The sequence below is a fragment of the Canis lupus genome, chromosome 27 (genome assembly GCF_003254725.2).
Source record: "Canis lupus dingo isolate Sandy chromosome 27, ASM325472v2, whole genome shotgun sequence".
Classification (NCBI taxonomy): domain Eukaryota; kingdom Metazoa; phylum Chordata; class Mammalia; order Carnivora; family Canidae; genus Canis; species Canis lupus.
Window position 1 is genome coordinate 13212396 of NC_064269.1, and position 19578 is coordinate 13231973.

At 35.8% G+C, this 19578-nt stretch overlaps 1 protein-coding gene across 24 annotated transcripts in view; it reads right to left on the reverse strand.

Moving 5' to 3' along the window:
• Window positions 1-19578, reverse strand: part of LOC112665635 (mucin-19) — a 124276-nt gene that overhangs the window by 75067 nt on the left and 29631 nt on the right. For all 24 annotated transcript variants that reach the window (XM_049102640.1, XM_049102639.1, XM_049102641.1 and 21 more), the window contains 14 exons: window positions 12254-12348; window positions 11701-11827; window positions 9445-9691; window positions 7154-7206; window positions 6962-7062; window positions 6569-6720; window positions 5927-6065; window positions 4820-4924; window positions 4533-4727; window positions 3505-3744; window positions 3269-3425; window positions 1978-2103; window positions 998-1139; window positions 347-378 (listed from right to left, as the gene is read on the reverse strand). In XM_049102640.1, the coding sequence (XP_048958597.1) occupies window positions 347-378; window positions 998-1139; window positions 1978-2103; window positions 3269-3425; window positions 3505-3744; window positions 4533-4727; window positions 4820-4924; window positions 5927-6065; window positions 6569-6720; window positions 6962-7062; window positions 7154-7206; window positions 9445-9691; window positions 11701-11827; window positions 12254-12348 (1911 nt within the window). The remainder of the gene's footprint in view (window positions 1-346; window positions 379-997; window positions 1140-1977; window positions 2104-3268; window positions 3426-3504; window positions 3745-4532; window positions 4728-4819; window positions 4925-5926; window positions 6066-6568; window positions 6721-6961; window positions 7063-7153; window positions 7207-9444; window positions 9692-11700; window positions 11828-12253; window positions 12349-19578) is intronic.

Here is a 19578-nt window from a genome sequence, read left to right on the forward strand (position 1 = left end):
ATCATTTAATTCTATCCATCTAATCCTCACCTTTTGTTCCATTCCCTTATGAAATGATTGTGACTTATGTCTCACTCCCTCAATTCCCAGTGTCTACATATGGTCAGGGTCTCCCATGCAGCAGCAAAACTGCCTCCATTAGCCAGCTGTTGGAATACCTTAGCAGATTTGGTTTTGAAGTGACCCAAAGTGAACAAATACAGTGCAGTGGAATTGTCCCAAACCAGTAAAGAAGGAGCAGTTGGAAGCCTTAAGTACCTACTCCTTTGCTGTTGATGATCTGAAAAGATTCCTAGCCTTTACCTCTCCTTCCCTAGTTCAAGTCAAGTAAAAAGCAAGTACTCACCACTGCACTCCAATTCTCCTGCGATGCAATAGCTGAAAGTTACATTAAAAAAAAATAAGGTTGAAATTTTAACTTCTAATGATATACACCTCCCAAATTTAACAACAAAATGTCTAACCTTGAAAAGTCAAAACAAAAACAAATAAGAGCACAGTAAATAATTGTTTCCCCGGGAATATGCTTCTTTTGTTCACATGCTGTACTATTTGTTATTCATAATCATTTCACTGAGGCATTCTTGATACCTGAAGGAATGTTTTGCAGTCAAGCTGTAAAGTTTGGTTCTTACATTTTTGGCTTCAAACATGACACTGATGGTCATGCTGCTCTACTATAGACTTCCCCTCTTTGCTTCCATGTCATTGTCTGAAGCCTATAAACATGATCTTATATTTACAGAATTAAAACTTTTTTTACCTAAAATTACAAGTGACTTTTTTCTGTCCTGTCTTCTGTATTATAAGATTTAGCAAACCATTTGTTGATATACTGAAAGTACAAAATAACTGGCACAACCTACGTAAAACTCAATATGAGCGTTCTCATTTAGAAATAAGAGAGCTAAAATTTATATCTATATATTTTTAATTTTTTTCTAAATAAAAATGTAAGAAACAGAATGGTTTATTGGAAAGTTAATAGAACATGTACCATGTTCTTCCACAGTTATCCTGAATCACTCCACCTGCTGGTATGATATCATTATAGAAGCAGCTGCACTCAGATAAAGTGACGCATTTCATGAGGTTCTCATCCAGATAAGGAGCATTATCCGGGCATTTAGCATAACAACCTGTATGAAAAATGACCCACGGTTCATTTCTGTTTATAGAAATGTGTCATACTACATTATATATTTGTAAAGTTATGTAAATGATTACAGGAACTGAAGCAGATAATAGCAAAATGATATCACATTCTTAATGAAAATATATAAATTGAATAAGATTCAAATACTCTTGCAACGGAATATCAACCTAACAACTTACAAATTTTGGCTGGTTTATTTTTTTCTAAAATGTTTCCTAAGGTATTTTAAAGTAATTTGCTACTTTAATGATGGCATGATGTTGAACATAATACAAGGCTTTGATAAACACCTATCTTGAAATGTGAATGCCAGTTCTAAATATCTATTTTAATAAGGATAGATGAAGATCCAGATATCATAATAAAATGAGTTTGAAAGATCCCAAAGCCTGGGAGCTAACACAGAGGCAACTTTGGGAAGTTTTTTCATCATCTTGTTCTCTTGCCACTTCTTCCTAAGATATGTAATGCTAAGAAGAAAGTACTATTTAAGTGTGGGATATAGTTAACTGGACTATACTATACATTGCATTCTGAAACTACATTCTCAACAAATTATATTGTCTAACAGAAGGTATAAAAACTGACAATGGGATCATAGCACTGTGTTTTCCCCCCACCATCTGTCTTATTAAACAAATTATTTATGTCTAAAGAAAATGTTTCTAATGTAGAAATATTAACGTCATGATAAATATAAATATCTATTCATTAATTTACAAAATATAGGACTGAATTGGCAGAAGCTAACATCATTTTTCAGTTTTAAAATATCAATATAATTTGCACTATTTCATAGATATTACAAAAATACACTTTACCTTCTAAAACTGCAGAAAATTTCTGGCCAATAACTTTGTCTCTGCATGTTTTTGTAGTCACTGTACCACAAGGTTCATAGCGCCAACTGCATTCCCCAGGTTCGTTATAATAATCACAGAAGACAGCTATAATTGAATCATTTCAAATTACTGCCATTCATTATATGATGATTTTCACCTTTCATTTTCCAAAGCATTCTTAAAAGGGATTTTGGATGATATTAACAATAAACAGACCTAGAATATATCAGTCTGAATTATCAAGTCCCGTTGGCTTTACCCAAATTGCCATACAAGCTGAAGTAGTTCACAAAAAACGGAGGGGAAGCATATAGGATCAAAACAGCACTTTCCTTTGACATTTCACACTAAGGTTGGTTTGAAGTAGAAAAGTTTATTGATTTTCCCATTTTGAGATATTTTAGATAATAGTCCAGATTCATAATTCCAATGGTCAAGCTTAAGTTACAAAAATAAGTCTGGGGAAATCAGGCTTATTTAATATATAAATAGCCATTCCTGAATGAGGTAACTAAAGATTTCAGTTTTGCATGATAAACTGAACAAAATGTGGATTCAATGGCAATATTTCTCATTTATCATATTCTCTCTCATGATACTTTCCATTAGAATGGAAAGAGTTGACTGATTTCTGCTAAATTAATCATATTCCATACATACCGAGATTCAGCTTATATTCATTTTATAGTTTGTCTTGACGAGTGCTCTATAAAAGTTTTAAAAAATAATGCTTGAGGACTTTAACCTAAAGTAGTAGATGAGGTAAATGTTTAAGGATATATGACTATACCAAGATAAGTAAACAGTTCATTGTTCATCTAAATATAAATAAGAGATGTTTTCCATCAGTATTTAATTTTTCTCCTGTTAACACAAGAACTTCTGTAACTAAAATTGAAGGTGATGTGCTGTGCTGGGTGCTCTATTTTTTAAAATAGGTACTTTTCCCATGATAAACATATTAACATGTTTTTAAAACTTTCTAGGTACAAGAATATATATTTTTTAAAGATTTTATTTATTTATTCATGAGAAACACACACAGAGAGAGGCAGAGACACAGGCAGAGGGAGAAGCAGGCTCCAAGCAGGAAGCCCTACGCGGGACTCAATCCTGGGTCTCCAGGATCACATCCTGGGCTGAAGGCAACGCTAAACTGGGCTGCCCAAGAATATGTATTTTATAGGAAATATGAGAGGGAGACTGATTACCTAGCAAAACAATTGGATCTCATTACATTTTTAAAGAACAACACATGGACTTTACTTACGACAGAGATCTGGTTTTCTCCATGTGACACAGACTCCAACTGCGCTGCATGCCTCTGCGTACATAGCCACAGCTGTGCAGAATCCCAAGTACTTCCCCTGCGTGTCACATGCACAGGCTTCTTCAATACATGCTTCTAAGTAAGCTTCGGGGTCCACCTAGATAGAGTACAGCACATGAGTCTCTGGGAGCAAAACCTTGTGGGGGACGGTGTCACGGCTCTCAGAGCCATACTACCTTGTGGTGACATTCTTTGAAAATGCTGTCCCGGATGATCTCACATTTTTGCACAGCCCAGGTTTTACAGTATGGGTTTGAGTCACATGGGAAATTTTGTTGTAGTGTGTCTGAACATTTTTGACTCGTTTTCCAGCTATTTCCAAATTCCAGTGCTCCAATAGCTTCTGTTGAATGTCTTGTTATGAAATCATCCTTGAGGTCACCGTTATTATTTCCACAAAGACCACACACTTTGCCCTACAGAGATCAGAAAGGGAAATCAACAAGTAGGTTGTACTATGGATACAGAGATATTAAGAGATGAGATCAGAAAGGAAAATTTAAAAATGAGCAATACTACAGTTGTATATAGACATATATAGATAAGGAAATTATGATTATATATAATACCATGAATCTATTTTATTATTCTTTTTACTAGGCTCCACACCCAACATAGAATTTAAACTCACAACCCTGAGATCAAGGGTCATATGCTCTGCTGATTGAGACAGCCAGGTGACCCTATCACAAATCTATTTTAAATTCCAAATTTTGTAAGGAAACTAGAATCTGTGGATAAGAGTCTACACTTGTTTAATCCAAGATATTTTATATCACAAAATGATTTGGTATTAACTAAGATTGAGAATTAGAATTTAATTTTACAATTTCAGAATCATAAAAAACAAATTATATTCACTAGCTTTAAATTATACAGGAGTATACACTCTAGGTTCCTAGAATATTTGCTCCAAGAAATACACTTAATTTTATCCATTCACCAGGTACCTTAAAATTGTACCCAAGCATGGTTAAACTAGAGTAACCAATCAAGGTTAAACTAGAATGTCTCAGGTTCATTGCATTTTTTTTTTACCAGATTCTATCATCTTTGATTACATTTCATGTTTCATGATAAGGTTCCGTATGTGGCGGGCTTGTTCTATGACAGAAACTACTACTCTATCACTTTCCATTGACAAATTATCTCAGAAACAAATTATTTTGCTTCCCCGTTCATCACTTATTAATGATATACGTACATGCCATCGAGGATCCAATATAGCAGAAACTCTTGTATTCTTATCCCAAATTATGGTTATTCCATTTGAAAATTTCAGAATCAGGTACAGGCCAACAGTATGCACAGAATATGTATTTCCATTGAATCCACATTCCTTACTTTCTGTAATTTTGGATGCTGTTACTTTTCCATCATGCAAGACAACATTCTGATCCTGTAAATTAAGATAGACTTACAATAACACCATTTTTATCTGGCTATTCATAATCTAAGGGAAAAAATATATAAAGAGAAATAGTACTGTACCTGAAAAGAAACTATGATTTTTCTTGAGCATGTAAGCCCATCTTCACAGCATGGGATGCTTTCTGTTAAAATACGGAATGTGCCATTTTCACGACCACAATAATCCTTTAAGAAGTAAATTATAATAATAGTTAATAAATATCAGTGATGTGGAACTCAAGTACAATATTTGCATCAACTAATTCTTAGACAGTGATACCTTAAACTCAAATAAATTACCATATGCTATATTAGGGAATTTCCAAAAGACAAGAGTTTAACTGCATATATAGATAGTAGTCTTAGCTGAGTCCAACCTAGTTAATTTGCTTTCACTTGGCCGTTTTCCTGTTACTTCTATACAAGTTCAGAATTAGACCATAGGTACACAGTACTTAAATTATATAATATAGTTTATAACCATTGATTTAGTTCTAGGCTCTGAAAATAGCTAGATGATAAAGGTGTTTTCCTCCCTTTGTGATTTTTATGAAACTTGATATTCAGCCAAAACTAACACATAAATACAAAACAATTCAAATTCCAGTGATTAGATGTGACTTAGGAAGCAGCTTAGCACCTGCTAAGCATGAACTCTGGAATGACACAGATCTGGGTTTGAATATGGCATCTTCTACTGAGCAGTTCATATTGCTTAACTTCCCTAAACCTCAATCTCTTCATCTTCACAACTTTTGAGTATTGTCATGATTAAATGTAATAAATTTGCTTGGCAAAGAAGCACTTATAAAATGGTAACTGTCATTGTTGCTGTAAGTGCTGCTCTTAAAATGGTGATATCTAACATTTATCAAACACTTAGTATATGTTCCAATACTATACTATGGTGGCTATTTCCACCCCCCATTTTACAGATAAGGAAACTGAGACACAGAGGGATTAAGGAATGTGCCAGAGTTACATCAAAGAAATGATAAAGTCAGGACTGAAATCTAGCCTACTGCCTCCCAAGTCAGCATTCCATTGTGTAATATTTCACTTTCTTTGAAAAACACTTGAGGTACTATTGCTTTAAACTTCACATTTTGACAATAAAATTCTCCAGAGCTCATCTACAAATTAATTATTAAGAATAAAAACATTATAACAAAATACACTAGTCATTACCTCAACAAATGAATACTGGCAGAGACCATCAAAGCTGTAGCTTTTACCATCAAAACTTCTAACATGACCTTCCCCATAGATGTGGCAGACGGTTTGACATTCATTTTGTGTACAGCTCCAAGATCCTTTTATGCAAGTACTAAAAGAAAAAAAATGATAGAGTGTGGTAATTATATTATGCCAAGATTCACATATTCATACTACTTTTATAAAGAAGCAAAAAACCTTGTTTTATATTGATTTACATTTTGCAGTTGTCATTATATTATATGATGTTCACCATATAAAATGCCAAATGAACTATTTCCTAAAGTGCAACAGAGAGAATATAGTCATAATACTGTAATAACTTCATATGGTGACAGATGATAACTACATCATTGCCGTGATCATTTCATTATGTATATAATTGTTGAATCACCATGTTATTTATACACCTAAAACTAATATAATATTGTATATCAATTATACTTCAATAAAAATAAAATAATCTTAAGTTTCTATTTTAAAAAGAGCACTTTAAACTACATTTGACCATTATTTTTCACACAAACCAAGTATGACTTCTTTCTTATAAAAATAAAAGCAGACTGTACTTTCTAATATCCAAAACATATAAAATAGTAATTCTTGATTATTCACCATTTGTTGCAGCCAACCAAAGTAACACTTCCTTGGTCATACTCTGATCCACCAAAAGAACATGGGCAGTCTTCAGGAAAGACACAGTTCCCTTTAGAATTTCGCACCATGCCTACTGGACAGTAGCACCCAGCTTTGCAAGGCAAGTTCTCCTATGAGAATAAATATAAAATGTACACTGTAAGGTACTATTCTAACATGTCACAGTATCAGAATTAATTTACAATGCATAAATATAGACCAAGTATACATTTAGAGCCAACATTTGACAAGTCAAAATAACACAATAAATATGACCTTCAATTATTTTTCACTGATGTTTGTTTTAGTTTGCTTCCATCTTGACACAATGAAATGTTTGAAAAGGCTAAACTGCAATGCCATGTCACTTACATCAAAACCAGGCATGCTCCAAGTGCCACATTTACCATCAACTCTTCCTTGTGCCCTAGGGTTCCTGCAGTCAACATACTCGGCTCCTCCAGAACAATTCTCTGCAGGATAAAGGAAATTGTTAATCGAGGGCGTCTTGATCTTCTTATTTTAACCCAACTAGATAGATTGTATCATGATTTCAACACTTACGTTGGGCTAAATTAATGGGAGTCTGGCAAAGAAAAATTCCATCCCGACAGATACTGGAAATAGAAGAAAATTATACATTTAAACTTCAATGACAACTTCTTAATACAACTTCTGAGGCTGGCATGCCCCAGGAAGAAGCACAGGCTCCAGAAGATGGCGATGAGGAGGGGCTGCTGACACACAGTGAGGAAGAGCTGGAGCATAGCCAGGACGTGGACGCAGAGGATGGGGCCTTGCGGTAACCAGCCTGATATAAGCAATGGCCACTGGCAGGAGAAGGGTGTGTACTGGACCAGGCCCAAAGCTAGACACCCACCCCTGGACACTACCCCTGGTGGATCCCAGGAGATCTGGCAGCAGGCACCTCCTCCCCCACACATCCCAGCCAGTGTCACACCCTCTGCAGGCTGGATTATTGGCCTCCCTTCCCCCTGCGCCCTCCCTGTTGGCACTGCCCAGGCCAGAGGGCAGAGCACAGAGGTTTCTCTACACTCTACTTCCCCTCCCAAGACACTCTCAAGCTTTGAGTTTTTCTATATGTTTGGAGAGGGGAGGGTCACAGGGAGGATACCCTGACAATAAAGAGATTGGATCCTCCCCTCCCCCAAAAAAGCAAATTTAACCTCTCATTCACAAGTCTTATCACAAGTAGATGAATGAGACACAGTGCCTCACAAACTCTATTACATGTACCCAATTATAAGATACAGCCCTGTTCATATCATAGGAATATACAATCAAGGTCCTACATGACATCAGAGACAACATGAAAATGATGGCTGGATCTTGATGGGCAAGTAAGAGTCACCAGATACTGCTGATAAGATGCGAAGCTGTGATGCTGGAAAGAACAATAGATATGCCAATGATTTGTCTGGATAGGAGGCAAGAAGCATGCTAAGGGCAAGTGGTAAAAGCAAGTCAGGGCCAGATTTTAGATGGTCTTAAATGCCAAGCAAGCTTGTTTCTATTCTTTCGGCAACTGTCACCATTAAAGTTCCTGAACAGCTAAGTGGCACAATCGGAATAATGTTTTAGGTTAGTCATTTTAGAGGTAGTGCAAGAAATACGAGACAGAAGCAAGGCAAAGAAAAGAACAGGCAAGTTATACTTCACAATGATGCCAGTAAGAGCTCATGTGGGTCTGAAATAGGGTAATAATAAAGGGAGCCATAATTTGGAGGTGATAGCCTAAGTTTCATTAAAAAAGTAACCTAATGATTCCTTAACATCTGCAGAGAAAGTATCATTATCAAACCCCAACCAAATGTTTTTTGTATGCTGTGATGCAAAGGGGTTGTTACCTATGGTTTCCTTTTAAATGGCCAAGAAAAATCGTTCATTGCTAAGTGATAGTTTCATGGAACTAAAGAAAAGAGAGAAGGTACATCCAAAATTTTTTGGAATGGCTACTTCATTTTTGCATTCATGTTGTTAAGAATTGCTATGTCTGCTTATAGAATTAAAATATGGGTAAATTACTTTGCCTGAAATTGTAAAAATCACAACCTCTTTAGTTAGCCATTATAAAAAAGTCAATTCTTCAATTTCTCTTACTGCCCAGGAACTAAGTTCAAAAACTTGAGTGCAGCCTGGCCACTGTCTACTTTTCCAGTGTGATCCTATATAACAAGAACCTACATGTGCAACACTTTTCAAGCATTTCCTACTTGAATGCATTCTGTTTACTTTACTGGAAATCTCTCTTCCCACTTTAATTTTGTCTCAAAAAAGTTTCATTTCTTAGGAAAATTCAAATGATGTTCTTCTCTGAGAAGTTCTCATTATCTCCTCAAGTAGTGACTGGCCTTTCTGCTCCCATATTATAGTATACAAACCTCCTTGCAATAGTCAGCACCTTTGTTCTGTGAGTCCAAGACAATGTTCACTCATCTTTGTAAATTCAGCCCTTAGCACAAGGCCTGGCACATGGCAAATATCTATTTAATAAGTGTTTGTCGAATGGTGAATGCTGAGAGACAACTAGAAAGCATTGTCTCAATAGAAAATCATTTTGCATTCTCTGTATGTAGAATACGTACTGCTAGAATGTTTTTCTATTGGTATTTAAAACCAAACAAAAGTAGGACAAATCAGTTAGAGCCATTATAATGCAGTGAGCACTTAAGTTTAAAGGGAGCAATAACTAACTTCAATAAGAAGTAGAAAATTTAAAAAGTGACAGGTCTAACAAAGACTTTAAGAACAGTCTATTTCTCTAAAAAGTCTATTTCTCTAAAAAATTTCCTTTAATTTCGAAGTCATAACAAGTATATATGTAATTTCCATACCATTTGTTGTTATTAATATTGATGAGTTTTCCTGGTTTCATGACCTCGCCACTTACGTAGCAGTCACACTGAGATTTTGGAACACAATTCCCTTCATTATTCTGGTACATTCCATCAGGGCAAGTGCATCCATCAAATGGAACACCTTCTATATCACAGCTCCTATATCTTTCTGACAATGATCGACAAGTTTTATTGCAGGCTTTTATATTGTACTTGAAAACGAGGTTACTTGGACAAGAGGAATCTGTTGGTATAGGAATAAAAAATAGTGAATATGTATACATTCAGGAAAATTAACAATTTTACTTTAACTTGATGTTTACAGGTGAATTATTCACAATTGAGGTTATGAATAATCAAGAAAAAATACTCGTTATTTTTATTTTTCATTCTTTTTTTAAAGTCAATATTGAGTCCCTATTATATGTTTATATTTACACATCCTGGTGGGGTTAAGCCCATAAACAAGATAGGAAATATACCGCTGTCATATGGCTTATATTTCTGGGGGAAGGACAATTATGGCACATGCTATAAAGAAGGAAGATGGGAAGCTCTAAGTATGTACAACTGGGAACTTGCACTCCATGAAAATCTGTCAGAAGAGAGGGAAATTCTTCCAAAGAGCAAGCAGAAAAATGGCCATTAGCCTTATAACAATGAGAAGCTGAGTAAATTTCCACTGTATATATATACCACATCTTCCTTATCCATTCATCTGTGGAAGAACATCGAAGGCCCTCAAAGTTCTAACCACTGATTTTTGTCTCTGTATTTATAGCTTCTATTCTTCTACTTGTTCTTTGAAAGAATTTCCCTTTCTTCTGACTTAGGCTGTTCCCCAGACATAGAATTAGAAAGGACAAATACCACAATTTGCTTCAACATAGATGGAACTGGGGGGTATTATACTGAGTGAAATAAATCAATCGGAGACGGACAATCATCATAGGGTTTCACTCATATGGGAAATATAAGAAATAGTTAAAGGAATTATAAGGGAAAGGAGGGGAAATGAGTGGGAAAAATTAGAGAGGGAGACAAACCATGAAAGACTCCTAACTCTGGGAAATGAACAAAGGGTTGTGGAAGGGGAGGTGGATGGGGGGTTGGGGTAACTGGGTGACAGGCACTGAGGAGGGCACTTGAGGGGATGAGCACTGGGTGTTACGCTATATGTTGGCAAATCACACTTGAATAAAAACAAAACCTAAATAAATAAATAAATAAATAAACACTTGAAACTTAAGTAAAAAAAAAAAAAAAGAACAATGAGAAGCCACTGACTTGTTATAGACTGGAATGTCACCTAATCAGGTTAGTTTTATTTGGTTTTACTTAAAGAGTGCACTGATTTCTTTATAGAAAAAGTGAATATTGAAGGAGGCAATTGCAATCACCCAAGAGAAAAAAAAATTTTTTTAAACTAGGGTGATGCTCATAGAGATGGACAAATGTGAATGGATTTAAGGGAAATTTTGGAGGTGAACTTAACAGCCTTTATTAATTAGATATGGGCTATGAGGTATTAAGTATAATCTACAGAAAATGTATTTCTATGAAGTTTTTTTATTAGTAAGCCAAGTATTTTTCTAAAGTCATATTCAAATACTGCAATAAATATTTAAAGCAATATTCAATAAATATGATAGTTGAGTGCCTAATTATTTTTATTTGTTTTTTCAAATGTTATTAATATCAGAGCACCAGGGCATCTTAGTTGGGTGAGTGTCTGCCTCTTGGTTTCAGCTCAGGTTATGATCTCCAGGAGAGGAGATCAAACCCTAATTTGGGTTTTGCACCCAGCAGAGAGTCTGCCCCTCACTCTGTCCCTCCATCCCTCTGCACAGCACTCCTCCCCCATATACTCTCTCTCTGAATAAATAGATCTTTAAAATAAATAAAATACAATGTTATTAATATTTAACTATCCTTTTAAAATGTAGTAGGAGTTGGAATATTAAATTTCATCATATAAAACTGAACAGAAATCTATGTTCATATATAAATCCATGTATATTCTGCTCTTATTTAAAAATGAATATATTAAATCAAGATAAAAGACTCAAGAAGTAAAAATGCAAGCATCATTCAAACATATTTTTTTTAAAAAAAATGAAAATCATCTTTGAAAAAACCAAATACAAATCTGTAAGTATGTGTTTCTAAACTACACACACACAGAGACACACTCTATAGTAAAAGTGAAAGGAAAGTTATCTAAAAAGCCTAAAAAGCCCCTGTCCTACTTACCACATAGTCCAGTTCTCCATCCCACCATGTATACTTCTTTCTCAGCACATGCTTTCACATAGTTGCCAAAAATCGTGCACAAGCAATCTTTACTGTTTTTACAAGTACAAGTGTATCTTTTGCATTCCTTTAAGAAATTAATGTACATTTCATTATGAAAATATTCACAAGAACAGATAAACTGGGTATCTTAATTCAGTTCATAACCATTCCTCTTCCTTGAAAAAAAATCTGTCTTAAAACTTTGGGAAATATTTATTTTTGAAATAAGCAAAGTAGCAAATCAAATATTAACTAAGTTTTCAAAGAACTTGGAAAAAGCAGAGAAACTTATTCAAGATTTTTCTCATTTGGGGTTATTTTCCAGTACCATTTTTTAAAATTGCTATATCTAACAACTGAATAAATTAGTGGAATCCAATGTTAAATTTAAACCCATGTCTTAATCTACAGACAATGCCCATTACTTGAAAATTTTTAATGTCTATAGGCTTCTATTGATATTATCAAAATATTTCACAAAAAGAGCTGTTAATCTTAGACCCTCACATACCTCATAATATGGTTTAACGTTCACAATTGGATGGCAGGAAGCAAAAGGCCCAGGTGAATCAAGAAAAATTCCACAATGATTTTCAGCAAATATTTCTGGAAGAAAATTCATGCATTCAAAATTAGTATCAATAATGTCATAATTTTTTAATTAAAAAAGTGTAATTGTGTTTTTAAAGTGCTTTTGCTATAACATATCTAATTTATTATATATATATATATATATATATATATATATATATATATAGCATGATATAAACAGAAGTACCTTAAGCAGCTAAGAGGCAAAATCTTTCTTTTTAAAATGTTTTAATTTTTAAAAACTATTTATTTGATCATGCCCTGGGCTGAAGGCAGGCACTAAATTGCTGAGCCACCCAGGGATCCCCTATTGATTGGCTTCTAAAGTTACTGTCACCAGGAAGCAATAAAGGAAGCTGACTGAATATATTAAAAGGACATTGAGGACAATTATTTCTAAAATTTTGACAAACTTGTACCGAGGTACCACCATTTTTTATGTAAATCCTACTAACAGCTTATTTAAGCATAGTTTAATTGTCTGTATTTTATTTTATTAAGTTAAATAAAAAACATTGAAAATTGAGATTGTTAATTTATATAGCTCTCAAGTGTTAATATAATCTTCTTAATATAAATTGGCTTGGTTTCTTATGAGATATACATTTGTTTTTGCCTACTCTTATTTTAATTATTCTCATTGCAACACTTGCAAAACAAAATAACATGACAATTAAACCCTGAAATATGTATTACCATGTTGATGGGGTTCTATCAACTCATTCTATAAATCATAACAGGTTAAATGAAACTTTAAAAAAGGAATGAATGGCTTTGTAATTTTTAAATATTGTCAAAAGCTGATCAGACATTTGTTTCAAATAAGCAGGTTAATATAGAAACAACTAATTAGAGGTGCCTGGGTGGCACAGTGGGTTGGGCATCTGACTTTTGGTTTTAGCTTAGGTCATGATTTCAGGGTCATGAGATCAAGCCCCGCATCAGAGTACAGTCTGCTTGGATTTCTCTCTCCCTCTCCTCTCCCCATTCAGCCCCTTCTCTCAAATAAATAAATAATTTTTTTAAAAAATAAATAACTAACATATAAACATAATACATTTTTAAAAGATCTAATTTATTTATTCATTAGAGACACAGAGAGAGAGAGAGAGAGAGGCAGAGACATAGGCAGAGGGAGAATCAGGCTCCATGCACAGAGCCCAATATGGGACTCCACCCTGGGATGCCAGGATCACACCATGGGCCAAAGGCAAGTGCTAAACCACTGAGCCACACAGGCATCCCCTAAACATAATATATTTTTTAAAAGATTTTATTTATTTATTTTTTCATGAGAGTACACAGAGAGAGAGAGAGGCAGAGACATAGGCAGAGGGAGAAGCAGGCTCCATGCAGGAAGCCTGATGTGGGACTCGATCCTGGGCCTCCAGGATCACACCCTGCGAAGACAGGTGCTAAACCTCTGAGACACCCAGGGATCCCAACATAATACATTCTAATTTACTTTCCATTGCATTGCATTATTTTTGAAAGAAGTAACGTAAGATAAAGTGATCATTAAAGTCAGCAACACTAAGGGAACAATAAGAGACAGATTTCAATTAAAAATACTTGGGTTATCAGTAACAGACACATAAATATAGAAAACAAACTGATGATTGCTAGGGGAGAAGCAGATGGGGGGATGGGCAAAATGGGCAAACGGGAGTGGCAGATACAGGCTTCCAGTTACGGAATAAATATGTCACAGGGATAAAAGGTATAGCACAGAGACACCTGGGTGTCTCAGTGGTTGAGCATCTGCCTTCCGCTGAGGGTGAGATCCCAGGGTCAAGGGATCAAGTCCCACATCAAGCTCCCTCCGGGAACCTGGTTCTCCCTCTGCCTGTGTCTCTGCCTCTCTTTCTCTGCATCACTCATGAATAAATAAACAAAATATTAAAAATAAATAAATAAACAAACAAACAAATAAATAAATAGTCTACTACAGGGAATGTAATCAGTCATATTGTAATAGCATGGTATGGTGACAGTAGCTACACTTGCAGTGAGTATGACATTGTAATTGTATAGACTTGTAGAATCACTATGTTGTACACCTGAAACTAATGTAACATTGTGTCAACTATACTTCCATAAAAATATATTAAATAAATAAATAAATAATAAAATACTTGGGTTACAACTTCATCTTTAGCTCTTATTAAGTACACTGTATCTGGACTCCATTATCAAAATCTACATTAATGGAGATAATAACCTTATCCATGCCTTTCATGAGTATTTTGGGAATAAACTGAATTGACATTTACGGAAGACTTTGGTATACTAAAACATGAGCTGAATCGCACAAGAATAAAGGTTTCCTCGTGAGATTCATATTTGGGAAGATGGCAAAAGAGAAGGGGTCCTCAATGCATCTGGTCCCACAAACTTAACCTAGATAACTTTTAAAACATTCTGAACACCTATGAATTTGATTTGAGATGCAAAGAGAGAACAGCTAGAATGCTACAGAGAGAAGAGTGATCACTTCTGACAAGGTAGGAAGGCGAAGAAAAAATGTGACGGAGGGGAACCGCGGCAAGCTGGGAAAACCCAGCCTGAAAGGGGAAACAAAGCAAGCCCCAGACAAAAGCCAAGCCCCGGACAAGGGGGAACTTTAAAAATCTGCTCTGGAGTATTCTCTGAAAAGTGCTCAGCAGGGAAATAGGGCAGAATTGCAGGACGGGCAGTGAAGCCTGTCCTAAATTTGCTTCAGAAGAGACAGACCCCAGGAGGGCACAGGACATCAAGAGCTCTCCTGTTACTGGGCACCCTTCAATTTGTACAGATCAGTGCATCCGCACCTGCCCCCAGGAGCACCTAGGCCAGTGTGGACTGGGAGATTGCAGTTCCATACTCTCAGGGAGCCCTTGGCTCAGGAGCTGGAGATCTGGGTGCTACCATTTTTAAATTTTTTTTTCTTCTTCTTGCCTTTCACCTGGGAGAGGCAGGGCCTCTAGGGAGCAAACACCTCCCAGCATAAACAGTTCATACTGAGCCAGGCCACCTGGCAAGGGGCGGGGCACAGACACCTGTGAATGAGCAGAGAGGAACCCTCCAGAAGAACTGCTGGAAGAACAAGGGAAGAGCAAGTTTACTGACCAAACAGCACTGGAAAGCTCCAGGACTAAGGGAAAATAGTGTATAGAACTAGAGGCTTCTTTTATTATGATTCATTTATATGTCAGGTTAAAAATCTCCAATTTTTTTTCTCTTTTCCTGCCTTAACTACAATAGTTTACCAACTCTTCATTTTAAGCTTTTTCCTTCTTGAATTTCATTTTTCTAAAATCACATGTCTTAGATATATATCCCATTATTGGATTTCCTTCAATGTAGGTATATGGTATAATGTAGGTAGGTATAATTTTGGTATAAATTTGGTAGGTATATGAATTATGGGTTTTTGTTTTTTTGTTTTTTTCTGTCTCATTTAATTTTACAATGGTGGAAGTTAACACCTTCTAACACATGGACCAAAATACATCCAGAACCAAGTGGAACACTGTGTTGGTACATTCTGTGAGACTATATTCTCTTCCTTCCGATTGTGCTGCCCTCTTTTATCTTGTTTCTATTTTTGTGGTCGATGTTGGGTCTCTGTATAAGTTTTGCTCATTTATATAAATTTGGAATTAGGTATCTTCTAACACACAGAACAAAATACACTCAAAACCAAGAGGATCACCCTCTAGGTCCCCTCGGAAAGACTATATTCTCTCTCCACCACCACTTTCTCACCATTCCCCAATTCTTTTTCTTTTTTTTCTTTTTGATTATTATGCTTATGATTTTGTTTTAAAATTTGTCTTTCATATCAATAGTCTTTTTGTTTTATTTTGTTTTCTTCTTCTTCTTCTTCTTCTTCTTCTTATTATTATTATTATTATTATTATTATTATTTTCTGGTCTCTGACTTCTTTGGAATCATTTAGGATGTATTTTTAAATGGGAACTGTATAGGTAATATGATGACACTAACCTCGTATCTTTCAATAGTTACTCTGAATGTGAATGGGCTAAATGTTCCCATCAAAAGATGCAGGGTATCTGCATCTATAAGTAAGACCCATCTATATGCTGTCTACAAGAGGTGAATTTTAGACCTAAGGACACCTCAAGAATGAAAATGAAGGGGTGGAGAACCATTTATCATTAAAATGGCCCTCAAAAGAAAGCTGGGGTAGCAATCCTCATATCAGATAAATTAGAATTTATATCAAAGACTGTAGTAAGAGATGAAGAAGGACACTATATCATACTTAAAGGATCTATCCAACAAGAAGACGTAACAATTATGAATACGTATGCCCCTAATGTGGGAGCAGTCAAGTATATCAATCAATGAATAACCAAAGAAAAGAGATACATAGATAATAATACATTAATAGCAGGAGACTTCAAAACAACACTCTCAGCAAGAGACAGATGTTCTAAGCAGAATAACACCAAAGAAACAAAGGCCTTGAGTGACACACAAGAACAAAGAGATTTCACAGATACACCCAGAACATTCCATCCTAATGCAACTGAATACACATTCTTCTCAAGTGCACATGGAACACTCTCCAGATAAGACCCACATATTGGGTCACAAATCAAGTTTCAACTGATACCAAAAGATTTGGATTTTCCGGGCAGCCCCGGTGGCGCAGCGGTTTAGCACCACCTGCAGCCCAGGGTGTGATCTGGAGACCCTGGATCGAGTCCCATGTCAGGCTCTCTGCATGGAGCCTGCTTCTCCCTCTGCCTGTGTCTCTGCCTCTCTCTCTCTCTCTCTCTCCCTCTCTCTGTATCTCTATGGATAAATAAATAAAATCTTTAAAAAAAAAGATTTGGATTTTCCTCTGCCTATTTTCAGATCACAAAACTTTGAAACTAGAACTTAATCACAAGAAGACATTTGGAAGCAACTCAAACACATAGAGGCTAAAGAGCATGCTACTAAAAGGTGAATGAGTCAACCAGGAAATTAGAGAAAAATAAAAAAGATTAATGGAAACTAATGAAAATGAAAATACAACTGTTCAAAATCTTTGGAATACAGCAAAGACAGTCCTGAGTAGGAAATACATCACAGTACAAGCCATCCTCAAAAATTTGAAAAAAACTAAAATACACAAGCTAATCTTGCACCTAAAGGAAATGGAGAAAAAACAGCAAATAAAGCCTAAACCAAGCAGAAGAAGAGAGATAATAAAGATTAGAGCAGAACTCAACGAAATAGAGACCAGAAGAACTGTAGAACAGATCAACACAACCGGGAGCTGGTTCTTAGAAGATTTAATAAGATAGATAAACCCTTAGCCAGCCATATTAAAAGAAAAGAGGAAAGACTCAAATTAATAATATCATGAACAAAAGAGGGGAGATCACAACCAATATCAAGGAAATACAATTTAAAAAACGTATTATGAGCAACAATATGCCAACAAATTAGGTACTCTGGAAGAAATAGATGCATTTCTGGAAACTTACAAATTACCAAAACTGGAACAGGAAGGAATAGAAAACCTGAATAAGCCAATAACCACTGAGGAAATTGAAGCAGTCATCAAAAACCTCCCAAGACACAAAAGTCCAGGGCAGATGGTTGCCCAGGGGAATTCTATCAAATGTTAAAGAAGAAATAATACCTATTCTGCTAAAGCCATTTCAAAGGATAGAAAGGGAGGGAACACTTCCAAATCATTCTATGAGGCCAGCATCACCTTGATCCCAAAACTAGACAAAGACCCCACCAAAAAGGAGAATTATAGACCAATATCCCTGATGAACATGGATGCAAAAATTCTCACCAAGATACTAGCCAAATAGGATTCAACGGTATATTAAGAGGATTATTCACCACGACTATGTGGAATTTATCCCTGGGATGCAAGGGTGTTTCGACATTCATAAAGCAATCAACATGATAGATCACATCAATAAGAGAAAAAACAGGGCAGCCCGGGTGGCTCAGCAGTTAGGCCCCACCTTTGGCGCAGGGCCTGATCCTGGAGACCCAGGCTCGAGTCCCACGTCGGGCTCCCTGTGTGGAGCCTGCTTCTCCCTCTGCCTGTGTCTCTACCTCTCTGTCTCTCTGTTTCTCATGAATAAATAAATAAAATCTTTTAAAAAAATAAGAGAAAAAACAAGAACCAAGTGATCCTCTCAGTAGACACAGAGAAAGTATTTGACAAAATACAGCATCCATTCCTGATTAAAACTCTTCAAAATGTAGGGAGAGAGGGAATATTCCTCAATATCATAAAAGCCATTTATGAAAAGCCCACAGCAAATATCATTCTCAATGGGGAAAAACTGAGAGCCTTTTCCCTATGATCAGGAACACGACAGGGATGTCCACTCTCACCACTGCTATTCAACATAGTACTAGAAGTCCTAGCCTCAGCAATCAGACAACAAAAAGAAATAAAAGACATTCAAATTTGCAAAGAAGTCAAACTCTCCCTTTTTGCAGATGACATGATACTCTATATAGAAAGCCCAAAAGAGTCCACCCCAAGATTGCCAGATCATAGAGCAATTCAGCAGTGTGGCAGGATACAAAATCAATGCACAGAGATCAGTGGCATTTCTGTACACTAACAATGAGACTTAAGAAAGAGAAATTAAGGAATACAACCTAATTACAAATGTACCCAAAACCATAAGATACCTAGGAATAAACCTAACCAAAGAGGTAAAGAATGTATACTCGAAAAACTATGGAACACTTCTGAAAGAAATTAAGGAAGATGTAAAGAGATGGAAAAACATTCCACGCTCATGGATTGGAAGAATAAGTGTTGTGAAAATGTCTATGCTACCCAGGGCAATTTACATGTTCGATGCAATCTATATCAAAACACCATGGATTTTCTTCACAGGGTTGGAACAAATAATCTTAAGATTTGTATGGAACCAGAAAAGACCCCAAATAGAGTAATATTGAAAAAGAAAAATCAATGCTGGGGGTATCACAATGCCTGACTTCAAGCTGAGTTACAAAACCGCGATCATCAAGACAGTATGGTCCTGGCACAAAAACAGACACATAGATCATTGGAACAGAATGGAGAATCCAGAAATGGGCCCTCAACTCTAAGGTCAACTAATATTTGACAAGCAGGAAAGACTATCCACTGGAAAAAAGACAGTCTCTTTAATAAATGGTGTTGGGAAAATTGGACTGCCACATGCAGAAAAATGAAACTGGACCATTTTCTTACACCATACACAAAGATAAACTTAAAT